The 15563-nt window shown below is 34.6% G+C and overlaps 1 protein-coding gene and 1 long non-coding RNA gene across 2 annotated transcripts; one reads left to right on the top strand and one right to left on the bottom strand.

The window, feature by feature from the left end:
• Nucleotides 1-2707: 2707 nt before the first annotated feature.
• LOC130989515 (uncharacterized) lies at nucleotides 2708-4042 on the top strand. The gene is made up of 2 exons (XR_009090664.1): nucleotides 2708-3132; nucleotides 3817-4042. It is a non-coding gene; the product is annotated as an uncharacterized LOC130989515 (long non-coding RNA).
• A 5768-nt stretch (nucleotides 4043-9810) lies between these two features.
• Nucleotides 9811-13748, bottom strand: LOC130989509 (protein NRT1/ PTR FAMILY 5.8). The gene is made up of 4 exons (XM_057913481.1): nucleotides 13333-13748; nucleotides 13051-13268; nucleotides 11376-11893; nucleotides 9811-10763 (listed from the first exon to the last, which is right to left on the bottom strand). Exons 1-4 carry the CDS (start codon nucleotides 13394-13396, stop codon nucleotides 9959-9961), a joined length of 1605 nt encoding a protein of 534 aa, XP_057769464.1. The 5' UTR covers nucleotides 13397-13748; the 3' UTR covers nucleotides 9811-9958.
• Between the last annotated feature and the right edge of the window lie 1815 nt (nucleotides 13749-15563).

Raw genomic sequence — 15563 nt, forward strand, 5'->3', positions numbered from 1 at the left:
CACTATTACTAAAATTTAAATTTGTACATTTTTATTCAATCAATACCTCATTATTTATTACATTGGCGTCCACACTTTGTTCTCACTCAAGTACTTGACAAACATGGTTTTCGTACCTCATTTTCGTATGAATTGTTGTCATTTTCCTTCATGTTTTGCTTGTGAGTGCTTGTTTGTACCTTAATGTTATGCTTTGTTGAGATTTGATGCTTGGTATAGTTTTTGGAGTGTTTTCAGGAAAAATCAAGGACTAATTTGTAATACCCGGGCTTTTGATGACGTGTTTAATTGCTTAAGTTTGAGTAAGTAGGGTATAAGATCCCTTGTTTGATTACTTTGTATAGAGATGAGGAGTTATATGAAGTTTTGTTGTTATATTTTAAAGATGTTGAGATGTTCTTTTGATGATGTGAGGATGATGTGTGATTTTATATCCGAAATTGAGTTTGAGTATTCGAATAATTCGAGATAATTATTTGAATGAAAACGGTGAACTCGGAAGTGAGATCTGAGTCCGTTAAGACGTTTTTGAAAATTTTGACTTTTTGACGATGAATAGTAAAATACTGCTATTTCGTCTTTTGTCGACTTTCAAAATCTTATGTGCACGTCGTCGAGAAATATTCTTAATTTTTCGATACGAGTCCAATAATGAAAGTTTTTATTTTTGGACGACGAGTGAATAGTAAATCGGGATTTCTCGATAAACGAACCGAGCTCGTTTATCAGAATTTCGAGAACGAGCTTGCGTTTTCTATATTTATATAGAATTACGAGTGTAATGAAAGTGAGTAGGAGTTAAGAGGGTGAGTAACGAAGAATGTGGGTAATTAGTCGTTAAAACGAGACGAAACGGGATATTTAACGACTAACGGGTTAATATCTTAAATATCTAAGGCTACCCCACCAAAACTGAAAGATATTATGGACTAGATTAGGATATATTTGATATATTCTAATACTAAGTAAGACAGTTCAAGTGTGAATTCCTTAGTCGTAATTGTTGACTCAAGTGTGAATTCCTTAGTCGTAATTGTTGACTAAGGAAGACAAGACAATTTAGAATTGTCTTCTTCGCTTATAAATAAGGGAGCTTGGTCTTACGAATCGATATATGAAAATATACGAAAACATTAGCTTGGAGCTTTTGACTTCCGATTTGAGCACCGAGACGAGCGTCGATCATCTTTTCGATCACGTATCTAAGTAGGTAAGATCTCTATCTACGTTTTGATGGTTTTCTTTTCGATTTTCGTCGACGTCGAAAAACGTCGATTCTCGACTTTATTTTGAAACGACGTCGGATCGTCGTGAAATTTTAGTATGTTGTTCTTGGGTAGATGTTGAGCATGTTTAATGAAGGGAGTAAGAACGGAACGAACCGTAGCTATGAAACCCATGAGGGCAGCCCCGTTTTTCACATATTAGCTTGTCTTTCGATTTTTGTTTGATCGTTTTGACTTGATATTTGTGCTTAGGGGTATGCTAGAATCGATATATATTAAATTCGTATTTTTCCAAGCACGAAAATTGTATAAATTTTTAGAGTATGATTATTTAAATTCGTGAAGTTTGAGACGTTGCATAATGAATATTATTGCGTATATGTGTTCTACGATATCACATGAGCATGCTAATTGATTTACAATTTATGGATGATAATTGTTGAACGAGATTAAAACTGGAATTCTGTCAAAATTTTACAGCAGTTTCAAGCTTATGTTTCGATGAGTTTTCATTGCTTGATGGCTCTGAAATTTTAGTATGTTTATCTATGATATGTGTATTTCGTTTCTGCAAAATTTCATGTCTTTTGGATGATGTTTGCTATTTTAAAGATATTTTGAAAAATCCTTGACAGAATCTGTCAACTATTGGTAGACTTCACAAAAACGTTTATATCTATTAATCCATGAAGGATTTTGCATCACCGTTTTTTTTTAAACGAAACTAGACTTCAATAATTTTCTAAAAACATAAGATTTCGATTTTTATGACCTCTGAAACAGAGCAGTTTATTATTTCAAAAATGCCCTGTTCTGCTGTCATATTTGTCCAACAGTAAAAGTGTATGAGTTTCATTGTTTATTTGGCAGATCATATGAACGTTTTCTCTTGTGAAAATTTAACCAAATCTTCAAGGATACCTTTAGTTTTGGATGATTAAATTTGATGGAATTTTATTAAGGTTTGCCTTGGTTTCTAATGGCCTAAACAAAATTTGCAGAAACTGTCAATCTTTGACAGCCTGCACTAAAAGAGCAATATCTCCAAAAACCTTTAACCTTTTTGGTTAACTACCATTTTTAGAGTGAACTACACTTCATGAAGTTTTTGAGATCAATTGGTATGAGAGTTTATGATGATTGAGTTGGTTGTTATGAATTTTTAAAGATGACACAAAAACAGCAAAACTTTCTAGAAAACAACTTGATTATATTTGTTTTGATGGATGATACGATATGACTAAATGGTGTGAGTTGTGAGAGTTATGATTAACGCACATAAATGTTGGTATCTGACACTCGAACAATTGGTGTCGAGTATAAATGATAGTTTACTGATAAAGAGTTTTGATGATTTTGAATTGTTTGGTTTGCGTTGAAAAGATGTCAAGATGTTAAGTTTTTGAGTCGAGAGACGAGTTCACGTAGTGAGATTCACGCGTTGAAATCTCGTGGCTGACATTATATATGAATAGGTCATGCCGAAATTTTTAGTGAAATTAGAATTTGAGCATAGTCAATTCTTGTTGACCCGTGACTCAAATACATGCCTAATGGAAAGTTTAACTTTCTAATCGGTTAATTAGACGAGATGAGAGCGAATAGATCTGCTAAGAAAGTGGACTTTTCGATGTGTTAAATATTTCTTTTAATTGAAGCGCTGCTAATTATAACATAAGGATGTTATAATTAATGAGTAATGACGAGAGATAATAATTGTTATATTGATTAACAATCAAGAGAGATGAACATTAGAGATACTAATGTTTCATAAAAGAGATTAGATTATTAATCGAGGTTTCTTTTATAACTTCTCACCAATTCTTCATAACGATGAAGGTCCTTTTGGGAAGTAACGACTTGAGGGAGAGAGTGACGTTACTCATTGATACAGAGACACAACGAGGTGGGCATTACTTTTACTATACGTATATAGAGATCCCCTGCGTGTCGTAGGCCTCTTATACGAATGAATGCATGAGATGATTTAACTGTTAATTTCAGTTTTATATATCTATCAAACGAGTTTAATGCTACCTTTGAACAAGTTATTTCGTTACAAATCTTTGAACTGGAAAATATTACAACTATTGTCTTGCCATAAAATGTTTAAATTTTAGTATGATATCTATCTGCTTTGGCTTTGCCAATGATGCAATCGAATTCGGGTCCTGAGCAGTTGATAGCTATCCTGCCAGGACTAGTGTACACCAGTGACCGTGCTTTGCCAATGATGCAATCGAATTCGGGTCCTGAGCAGTTGATAGCTATCCTGCCAAGACTAGTGTACACCAGTGACCGTGAGTCATCTAGCGGGTTGGCCGGTCAAGTGACCGTGAGAGGTGGCCACCTCTCCGGTACAAAGTTCCAGATATGATAGATTACAAAAGAACTTAGTCTGATCAGACGAACTTTAAGAATCACAAATGAACTTAGTAAGCTTGGGCATTTTTAGCGAAAAACTCCCTTGTTGTACTGATTATGATGGCATGACAATTTACAGTTTTGAAGCATGTATTTTTATACCTAGGCATACGTGCCCACTGAGTGCTTTTGTACTCAGCCCTGCATATGTTTTCTAAATGTGCAGGTTGAGCTGATGTGATGATGGTGCTGCAATGAGCGGAGTCTCCAGGGTTGTTAATAAATAGTTAACCTGTCTAGAATATGTCTTCATACATATGTCTAGCTACTTTCCGCTGCAAGATGTTGTTGATGTTATAGTATGTTATGTCATACTTTGAGTCTTAAGAGAATGGTTTCATACGATGTATAACTTGATTAATGATATTAATTAAGTTTTATGCTGTCTTTCATAGACTGTTTTCAATTGAGTATTAATGAATAAAAAAAATAATAGTTTTATTAAGATGAGTAAGTTTTACGGCTATAAATGACGCCCCTTTTCTTCCCCTTCTTCTTTAACCCCATCCCTAGTCGTGGATCACTCGGCCTAACTATCCCTAGTTAGGGCGGGCTGTGACATAATTAGAGGATTTTGAAGACATGAAATTGAAGTACGTCTCGAGAGGAATCCGTGAGCACAAACGGCGACCAAATCCGAGTCCGGACGAGGGAGAACGGAGCAAAACGAGCAGACTGCGCAAAGAGCTAGTAGCCCGCGGTCACCACCCGCGGCCGCGGGGTGGGACCGCGGCAAACTCACCCTCGACGCCAGAGGACCCCCGCGGTCACCACCCGCGGCCGTGGGGTGGGACCGCGGGTCCCCTGCCATTTTCCCACGTTCCTTAGCCGCGGTCACAGGCTGTGACCACGGGAAAAAGCCGGGGATCCCCCAAGTGGGACCCAGTCGCGAATTTGAGCCCTAAAACTCATTTCCCCCCCCCCCCCCTTCTTCATATCTATCCTCTTCCTCAACATTCAATACACTCCCAATCCTCCACACTAAAACCCTAGCCTCCATTACTACCTCCAACAACCCATTTTGAAGAGCATTGAAGAGAAGAGAAGGAAGAAGATTGAAGAAAGTCCATTATTAGGATTTGTCACCTCTTACTCTCTCTTTTATTTATGAATTTCTTTGATTTAGGTATTTTGATTGTAAGCATGATAGGCTAAAATTCCCCCTTGATTTGGGGATTAGGCTCATGGATGATGTAATGAATTGATTATTATGCTTAATATATGTCTTGATTACTTCCTTGTCATTATCTTTTCAAGCCCTAGTATTCTTTCTTGTATGGATTGTTGGCCACTTTCTATGCATTTCTCATTTGTGATTTGAATCGGGAGAGGATAATCATAATAGATTAGGAGCTTGAAACGTATTGACTCAATAAACCGGGATGTTGAGAGTTGGGTGAGAGTTTATCTATCTTATTGTGCTTTTGGGAGTTATTGGTTAGAAGTTGACCGGGGACGGCAACTATGACCCGTAATCTACCGTTTTAGTCGTCCGGGAGGGGGCTAGAACTAGTTGGGAGATCACTCTAGATAATAGGTAATATCAAGACTAATGTTGAGCTAATTTGAGGTCCATTACTAATTCATTGATGTCTAGTCTCTAAATAATCTTAATCATCATATTAATCCACTTTGCCTATTTGATTTTATTTGTCTTTGAACTTGTTAAGTAATTAGTAGATAATCAAACCAATTACCTCATTGTTTAGTCTAAATAGCTATAGCATAATGACTTGAGGTAATCACTAAAATTTGACTATTAATTTTTGTGGAATACGACCTTGCTTCCCTATATTGCAACTACACCGTATACTTACGGCGTGGTAAAAATAATAGCGAACAGTACTCAATCATTCCTTTCTTCTCAATTCAATCAGTTTTTTCTCAATTCAAAGGTGGGTAGTTTTATGTATTTTCAATTTCTTATATTTACTTATACTAAATTGATATTTCAACTAGGGGCATTTATGGCATTAGATATAAAAAATATGATAATGTAATACAATATCAATTCTTTATAAGTAAATATAAGATGGTGGAAATACATAAAACTATCTATCTTTGTAAAAGTCTATATAAAAGTACTTATTTTCTTAAAATGTTACACTACATACCCATTTATTTTTAAAGTTTTATTTTAAGTATACATATTTATTCATATTGATAAAAGTTTATTTGATTGTGCGAGACATTGAATTCCTTATCTACTCTATTTTTTTAACTTTTTCATTCTACATAAACCTTACCTACTCTATTTTGTAACTTTTTCATCCTACAGAAAAAATACTCACTCTCTGCCGATATTATACGGCCTGCTCTTGCTGCTGCAAATCTATATATCATATAAAAAGCCAGTTTAACAGAATTAATCTATCGTCATTTTTTAACGGAATATTCTCTATTTTATATGAAAACACAGATCTAACGTTAACTTTGTAGCTCCAAATTTTCTCATTCTTATTCAGTTTTTCCACGACCCATTATCTACCCAAGTTTCTATCGTATTCTATCCCTTTTGCATTCCATAACCTCCATGTTTCTTCAATGAACAACCCACGCCAATTAGCAAATAACTGCAGCAACCCAATACTGAAATAGCAAATAACTGCAGCAACCCACTACTGAAAAGCGGTAACAAATTGCTATATAAAAACATCCAGATTGACAATTTATAAATACCAAATCACATTCATTTACCACACTCTCTGCACTTATTTTATGAAAAATTACACAATTCAAAGCTGAATTGCAGCCGAAAAAACTCACAAATTCATCAACTCACGGGATCACAGCTTCTAAGTCTAAGTATTCAAATTCGTGGATGGAGAAGGAGAATGAGAAGAAAAAAGGAATGCTTGAAGGCATAAATAAGTTACGTGTTGGCTGCTATTTTTAAGGCCGCATGGAGGAGTCGAGGCGGAGGCAGAATCGCAAACTTCAGTGTGCGTGAGCGGTGTTGCAGCTGCTGATGTACAAGGCAGGATGGTCGATAGGCGAGAGAGATGCGAGGCTATGAGGGAGGCCGCAACTGTTCTGAGGTGTGTGATATGATGATCAAGAAGGAGCATGCGGCGGCGGCGGCGGCGGCGGGTGGAGTGAAAAATGGTTGGAGACAGAGGTGGTGGTGGTGACAGGAGGGGCAGGGTGGTGGCCGGAAGCTGCATGTAAAATGGCTGAGACGCTTAAGAGCTCTTAATTCCAGGACCTCTTTTTGCAACCTCCTATTCTCTTCTGTTAGTGTCCCACAACACCTTTTTAAATACTCACAATCCTGCTTCAGTTTGGTCCTGCCAAAATATCATAAATGATTGTCACATTTAATTCCTCCTCACGAGTCACGAGAATTCCCCTGGAAAGGAGTGTGAAGAGCGAAGAAGAGAGGCGCCGCCTAAAATTTGGGCGTGAAGATGGATTTAGATTAGGGATTCTTTCTTATTGTTTTGTACATATTTTATACTTAAATTAATTGTTAGATTATTTAACTGTTCCATTTTTTAAATTGTTTGTTGGGTTTATCGTTTATTGTTGTATTCTTTCTTTTTGGTTCAAATTAATTCTTTAGTATAATTGAAGCCATTTACCAAATGGGTGGGGGGATGACTAAATTTTCAAGATCAGAATATCACCCTCTAAATGCAGTATTCCATTAACACATAATTTGCAATTATTACGTCTGAAGATCCCAACATATATCATCATTCAGCAATAATCATTCAAACCATAATATTTGAACTCTATATGATTCTTCCAAACTATTGCAGAAATTATTCAGATATCAATCAGAAACTTAGCTGAAGCTGACTGACGACCCAACCAATTCGTAGAAAATCAAATGCAAACAACGCACACGGCACACCAACTATTCAAAGAAATGTCGTAGTCAAAACATTGAATAAAAGAGGCGAGGTTGAAGAGAAGGAGTTGACGTGAAATTTTAATTTTAATTTTATTTTTTTAAAAGAAATTAATAAAATCAAAATAATGTCAGTTTTGATTTGTCAAATCAATTTTAATTTGCCATATCAGTTTCAATTTCTCCTTCAAAAAATTTTTACGGTAAAAAATAAGATAAATGAAAAGTTGGTGCATTGAAATTCAAAAAAATATATCATAATGAGCTTGAATTATTTAATTCGGCCCTCTTATGTTTTCATTATTATAATCAAGAGATTCACGCCCAACAATTTTTTTCTAATATAATGCCCATCTATCTATTTTTTTATATAAACTTTAATACAGTATAGTCGATCTATCCATTACCTCCTTTATATGAGGTGTGTATTAAAAAAAAATTGTATATAATATTATTTTTGTTTAATTAAAATATTTTTTAGTCTTTTACATAAATATTAAAATATAACTTATATAAATATATATATATATATATATATCCTATTTTATCCTTATTATTACTTATTTTTAGAAATATTAAATAAAATTATTTTAGTTATAATTTTTTTAAGATATTTTAAATTCGAAAAATAACCTTATTTTAAAATATCTAGAAGACTAATTTCACGTATTATTTGTATCGCATCTGTGCACTTTCGTGAGCATATATATATATATACAATATTCCCTCCAACCCTAATACCTTCTCAAATTTTCTTTTTGGGTCCCATTGAGAATGTCCTAACTCAAAAAAAAAAACATTTTACTTTATTTACTCTATTTATCCTTTTCCTCATTTACTTTATCTCTTTCCTACTTTTTCAGTGGTCTAACTATTTATTTTCTCATTTACTTTATCTTTCTCTTATTTTTTTTTTTTTTGTGTGCCCTTTTTTTGGGACGTTACTATTGGGACGTATGGAATAATTGTTTAAAATAAATATTATTTTCAAACAACGGATAGTTTGTCGATGAAAAGACATAGCACTTTTAAGTGATTGATGTAGATTTTTGTATATAATATTTATATTTATTTATTTATTTAACATATTATTCAATTTTGATGCTTATGATGCTTGCCGTGCATCGCACGGGTGAGTATACTAGTATTCAATAACACCACACTGACCTTGGTGGGAGAGAGATAGAGGCTTGCTACAAATATTCAATAGAGGTGGTATCCTGTGAAATGGTTTTATGATGAAATCGTCTTCATAATGATACTACTTCAACATACAAATGATACTTTAAAATGTTAAAGTATCATTTGTATGTTGAAGTAGTGTCATTGTGAAGCCGATTTCATTATAAAACCAGTTTCACATGAATTTTTGTGTATTCAATATATAACATTATATATCAACTTTCCTATTGCCAAGAAGTAATTGTAGAACCCAATGTTGCTACTGTTGAAAATTAATTGTATAGCATATTTTTTTCTCACTCTATTTTTCTCTCTCCCATGAAAATAATAATGGTTAATTGTAGTTTACGCTGAACTTTAGAGTCATTTGTAAAAATGGTGTGAACTTTCATATATACAAAAAAAAGGCTTGAATTTTGGAATGCGTGAACTTACAAAAATACAGAAAATGGCTTGACTTTGAAGTTATTTGTAAAAATATCATGAACTTTAAAAAAAATACAAAATGACCCAAACTTTCATAAAAGTTATAAAAATTATAGGCAGTGTCATTTGTATAACCGAATAATGTCAAGTATAGGCAGTATCATTTGTATAACCAAATAGTATCATTACACGACTTGGGTCAAGATGCGGGTTCGGATCAAGATACGGATTAGAGTTTGGGCGCGGGTCAACCAGGTTGTACCCAATTTTTTGTGTTCTATCTTTCGTGTCCGATTTAGAGGGTGTTTGAACCAATTATTCTTTTTTGGGATAAGTACCAAATTCCCCCCAACATTGACCCGATATTTTGAAAGAAGAGGCGACAGGCGGCGAGCATTGGCGGTGGTTGGAAATTGAGAAGAAAGACGCCGATGGCGACGAGGGTAGCGGCTGAGTGCGCCGACGCGCCGACGAGGGAGATGTCGGCGTTGGTATTTGTGTGTGTGATATTTAAAAAGAAAAGAGGGGGGGGATTTGGTTCAATTTTGACACGTTGAGGTAGTAAACAACGCTTACCCTGAGTTTAGGGTGTTAAAGACAATCGGAAAGTCAACGTTGGGGGGGGGGGGGGGGGAATTTTAGCACTTAACCTTTCGTTTTTTTATATTTCGTCAAAAAATTTAATTTAGTTCATTCCGATTCCCGAATTGTTTTTCTTGCATATATCATGACATTGCAAGTGAACATTATAAGCATCATTTGAAGTGAAGACCACAACAAAGTCAACCAAAATTAACGATTATCTACAAAGTAAAATATCTTCCTAACTCAAATCAATGTCCAAGTCCTACCTCTTAACAAACCTACAAAATACCACAAAAGCTAGCAAGCTCAAAGTACTCCAAAACGCCAAGAACCAGTAATATTTATCGAGTCGAGCTTGAGCCATATCATCGGAAAACCAACTCCCCCGACCTCCGTCGGAGCTCGTCAACCATTCGATAGCCGATATTAGGATCGCGCTCACGAAGCTGCCGACGCCGAACACGCTCGTGTAGAGAGCAATCCCCATAGTCCTCATACTCGTAGGAACCTCAGAATAGAAGTACTCCTGCATCCCTACCACAGTGAATATATCAGAGATTCCAAGAAGTATGTATTGAGGCAGCAACCAGAATATACTAAACGCGACGTCCTCACACGAATCTTGACCCGTCAGACAGATCTGGAGACGCATCCTCTCAGTCAGGGCCGCAATCACCATGGCCACGACGGAGAGGAACATCCCGATCCCCATCCTCTCCATCACGGAGACGCCGTTCTCGCTGCCCCTCAAGCTACGGGCCAACGGGATGAAGAACTTGTTGTACCAAGGCATGAGGATGATGATCGAGACCGTGATCGAGCTCTGCAGCGCGGCCGGAGGGATCTTGAAGCTCTTGCCTATGTTCCTCCTCATGGTCATGCCTTGCTTGGTGAAGAATGTTGCGGGCTGTTGGAAGATCACCGCAAACATCAGCAGCATAGTCCACACGGGCAGCAGGCGCAGGACAACCTTTGCGGCCTCAAGAGGCTGCAAAGGCTCGTCATGGGCTTGTCGAGTGCTTTCGATGTCTTGATCTTGGCTGCACAGCCCTGCTTTCTCCTCAAGCCTGAGAGAGAATCCAATGGTCATGATCTCTTTCTCTTTTAATCAAAAGTTCAATAATTTGTGACAAAATGTCCATAAAATGCTAACACAAATTGTGACAGAAATGTGTATCAAATGTTCATACAAGACTCACTCCAAGTCAACATGTAACACAGATTCAAGAATATTGTGACAAAGATATGCATCAAATGTTCAAAAAACACTCACTCCATCTCAACTACACAACATAAATTCAAGAACCTGTGACAAAAAAAAGTACATGAAATGCTCAGACAATACTCACTCCATCTCAACCATTGATTGAGCGTATTTTATACACATATTTTGAATGTTTTGGTGGATTTCAATGGCTAGTTCCTACCTAATACTGCCTTTTGGACTTAATTGTAGAACTAGTGAACTTTTTGATGGTTTTTGATAGACTATGGAGAAAGATGCTCGATTTTAGAAGATATTTCTCTACTATGCAACACATTACACAAATTCAAGAATTTGTGACAGAGATATGCATGAAATGTTCAAACAACTCTCACTCCATCTCAACTACACAGCATAAATTTTCAAGAACTTGTAACAAAAAAATAAGTGTATGAAATACTCAAACAATACTCACTCAAGCTCAACCGCAGCATACTCATTCCTCGACAAGCCACTCGAACCACGGATGAGCTTCGACGCACCAGCTTTGACAGCTCGGACAACGATCTCAAAGAAGCTCTCATCACCAATCCTGCTCTGCTTTTGCTCGTAAAAGCGGCTGCCACAGAGAAACATGACAATCGACACGATCATTGAGAGCGATGGGATGAAGAACCCCAGCCCCCACCCGAGGGTGTCTTGGATATACGACATGACGGAGACGCCTAGCAGGCTGCCACAGCAGACTCCAAAGTACCACCATTGGAAGAAGGAGCTCTTCTTGTCCGAACTCTTCGGATCATCGGTGTTGGTACGAGGCAGATTGTGTGTTGCGTCGAGCTGATCGGCGCCGAATGCTTGGAGAGAAGAGTTGTAGCCTGCTTGGCCGATGGAGATGAGATACAGAGACAAACACAGAGATGAGATTGAATGTAGTTTGTGGGAATCTGTCCAAGGCCATGTCACTGCTGTTGAAGTCAAAGCTAATAGCCCCTACAAAATCCATTCATTTTGTATGTACAAAGCTGGTCTTAATTAATCTTCACAAAAATCATTGTAATGGACGCATCAAGTTCAAAATTAAGACACCACGAGATTCATTACTGCTCTTATCAAAAATAGAGATAAAAAGTAAAAGGATTGTGGTGAGTTAGTGTACAAAAATAGAAATGTATATATTTTTGTGAGACGATTCAAAATGATAAAATGTTCATGTTTTTGTAAGACGGAGGGAATAACATTTAAAAATAAAATAAAAAATTCAACCGTATTATTTGAAATTTTAGAAAGAAAAAAAAACTCTAATCGAACCAAAAAAATGGAACCTGAAAAATCCAAAAAAATGGAGAAAAATAAAAAAGAAACCGGATTATTATTATTATTATTATTATTATTATTATTATTATTATTATTATTATTATTATTATGTTTTGAAATTAGAATTAGATTATTTAAATAAAATTAATGATATTATTATATACACACATCGGAGTTTTTGTTTTGTTCGGCTTCCCAAAAAGGATTGAGATTCAATGTACTACACTTGATGTTTTATTTTGTGTCTCACTTTCAATTTTATTTATCTTCTTACATATTTTTTCTCCAATTTCAATTTAATATACTTTAATTTAATTTTGTGATTATTAACTAGAGTTTATTTCATCTAATTAACACATATAATTATTTTTTATTATTTAATTTTATTTTTATTAATTAATACTCCCTCCGTCGAATTTGAAATACCCCAAAACTATAGTATTGTCCTATAGTTTTGAGACATTTCAAATGGGATGAAGGAAATAATAGATTGACAAATTGAAAGTTACTAATTTACTATACATAATTTTTGAAATAAAAATTAATTATAATTCATATATAATACTATAACAAATTTTAGCAAAAGCTGAACATAATTGAATAATTCGATTCGATTTATTTATTCGAGTTGTGAATATTTTGCACACTCTACCACAAAACATTAATTTGTTGGCAACAAGGAAAACACTACTCCCTTCAATTCCGAGACAGAATATGAGTGGAAAGGTGACTATCCAATCCAATTCATCATGATTTGCATGTAGATCCCCACTCAAAAATCAACATTTTGTGTAACAGGCACGAAATAAACATGAATTCAAATTGTAACTAACCGCAGCGTAGAGCACCGAAGAGGCCAAGATGGTGGAGTAGCGATTCCAGTAAGAATCGGCCAAGGTGGAGACGATCAACGGCAGCATCGACGTGAATCCAACCCATCCGTTCACAAATTTCGCCGCCGTTGAATTGCTCATGCTCATCACGTCGGTTAGATACGTCACCAGATTTGACGCCACCCCTTTGAAAGCGAATCTCTCCATTCCCGATATAACTGATCCGAAATGGGGAATTTGTTAATTATGAGTGAGTGTGTGTGTGAGAGAGAGGGCACTTACTAATGAGAAGAATGCAAGGTTTATTGAGGCCGCCACCCGTTGATGTGTGAGGTTCTTCAGCCATGATGAGAGAGAAAGCAAACAAATTTTGTATAGTAGTAATAATTTAAGGATGAAAGGAACAGAGAGAGATGTAGACAAAGTAAATGACAGAAAAGATTCTATGATGATCTCTTCTCTGTGTAGGTGTGTGTGATATCTATATATATATATACATATGTGTGTTGTGTAACAATATTTATCTATAATCATGAGCGAGCTCCCACATTAGACAAGAGCCTAATCTTCTGTTACGAATCCAACAAATTTTGGAGTCCATTTCTCTTTTCCCAAAAAAGAAAAAAAGAAATCGGTGTTTCGGTTTTCTATTTTTGAATCTTTGGTTTAATATGTGTAATTTAGAAATAAGAGACAAAGTATTGTTTAGAATGGAGATTTTGTCAGCAAGATTTATTGCTTTTTTTCATATTCTAGTGGACACTGGGATTATCACTACTATATACATATATATATTCTCTCTTAATTTATATGTAAGATTTATTGATAATAGTATATGTTTCAGTGTTCCCTTTTGGCGACGTGGCCAAGATATACACAATGTCTTGCATGCAGTAAATAAAAAAATACAGATAATGTTCTGATGTTCATGCGGAATACAAAAAATATAATATCAGACGTTTTGAAGATAACAATTTAATTGTGTACCCGATATTGTAATTGTAATTGTAAATTGTAAATTGTAAAATAAAAATAAAAACAAAAAACATTTTTAGTTATTTAATCATTAAGATCTATAGCCAACCAAAATCTATATATAGAGGTTTGACTAAGAATCATTAAATAAAATAAAAATAAAAATTATTTTTAGTAATTCGATCATTAAAATTTACGATAAATACATTTTAGTGGATGAATGCAGCACCTTGATTCGAATTTTAAAGTGAACGAAATTTTTAATTTTTTCGAGTGCATTAAACTTAGCAGCGGATGCAGTAATTTTAATGGTTCTCACATTCTTACAAAAATTATATTCTCACTAAAATTGCACCCTATATATATATATATATATATATATATATATATATATAGCTAATTATTAAAATAGGATCGTAACTTTCAGTATTTTTTAGAAAGATGACTATATGTTACGGAATTTTAAAAATGAGGACTATAACTTTCATTTTGTAAATTTACTTTCCTATTTAAGACCGTAATGGAAGCTATAGTCCTCCTTTTGATGTATTAAACATGAGTTTAAATGTAAAAAATAAAAGTCATAGTCCTCATTTTCAAATTTATTAATATAGTCCTTATTTTCAAATTCTGTAACATATATATATATATATATATATATATATATATATGGAAATGTTCAAGTAAGAACCACTAATTATAAAATAAGATGAATAATCATTTTTAGTCATTTGATCTATGATGGATATATCACATCTTGTTGGATGAATGCATCACTTAAATTCCAATCATGGAGGAAACGAAATTTTATAGTATATCTTTTTCGAGTGCATTAATTTAATAACGGATACATTAATTATAATAGTATTCATATTTTCATGAAAAAATATACTATCACTAGAATCATACCATATATATATATATATATATAGGTATAGATATGAATAGATTTTTTTAGAACTACATTTACACAGCATTAAACGTATAAAATCATTGTATTTACCATGGAATGAATTACACCATAAAGAATAACTGTAAATCTACAATCGAATAACTGAAAAATAATTCTCATATTCTCAGAGTTTTCATTTATAAAAATGTCACTTTCCACCATGAATGGAAAAGATGTGGTCTAAGATGTCGACATAGTGAGCGAAATTGCTTGTTTAAGTAGGTACATAATCCTCGTGAATCAAAGTTTATCAACTCCTTTCCAAACTGAGAAATTTGAGTCTTTGTAAATTAATCTTGATACGTTTTAATACAGATCAAGAAAAGGCTCCATGCAATAAAAAATCTTAAATTATTTTATTTTTTAGGAAAGTGGATTATTACGGCATAATTCTCTAGTGGAATAAACAAACAACTTTCCATTTTAAAGACGTGGAGTCTAACATGTGGCTGCTCACGCTAATCGTGTGCATGCAAACTACAGTCACACGTAAACCACATTTTTTTTAAAACCAAATTTATAAAATATATTTGGTCATCCCAAGCTGCATATTACGTGGACTACCACTTAATATCTAGTTAATCGG

The sequence above is a fragment of the Salvia miltiorrhiza genome, chromosome 6 (genome assembly GCF_028751815.1).
Source record: "Salvia miltiorrhiza cultivar Shanhuang (shh) chromosome 6, IMPLAD_Smil_shh, whole genome shotgun sequence".
Taxonomy (NCBI): Eukaryota; Viridiplantae; Streptophyta; class Magnoliopsida; order Lamiales; family Lamiaceae; genus Salvia; species Salvia miltiorrhiza.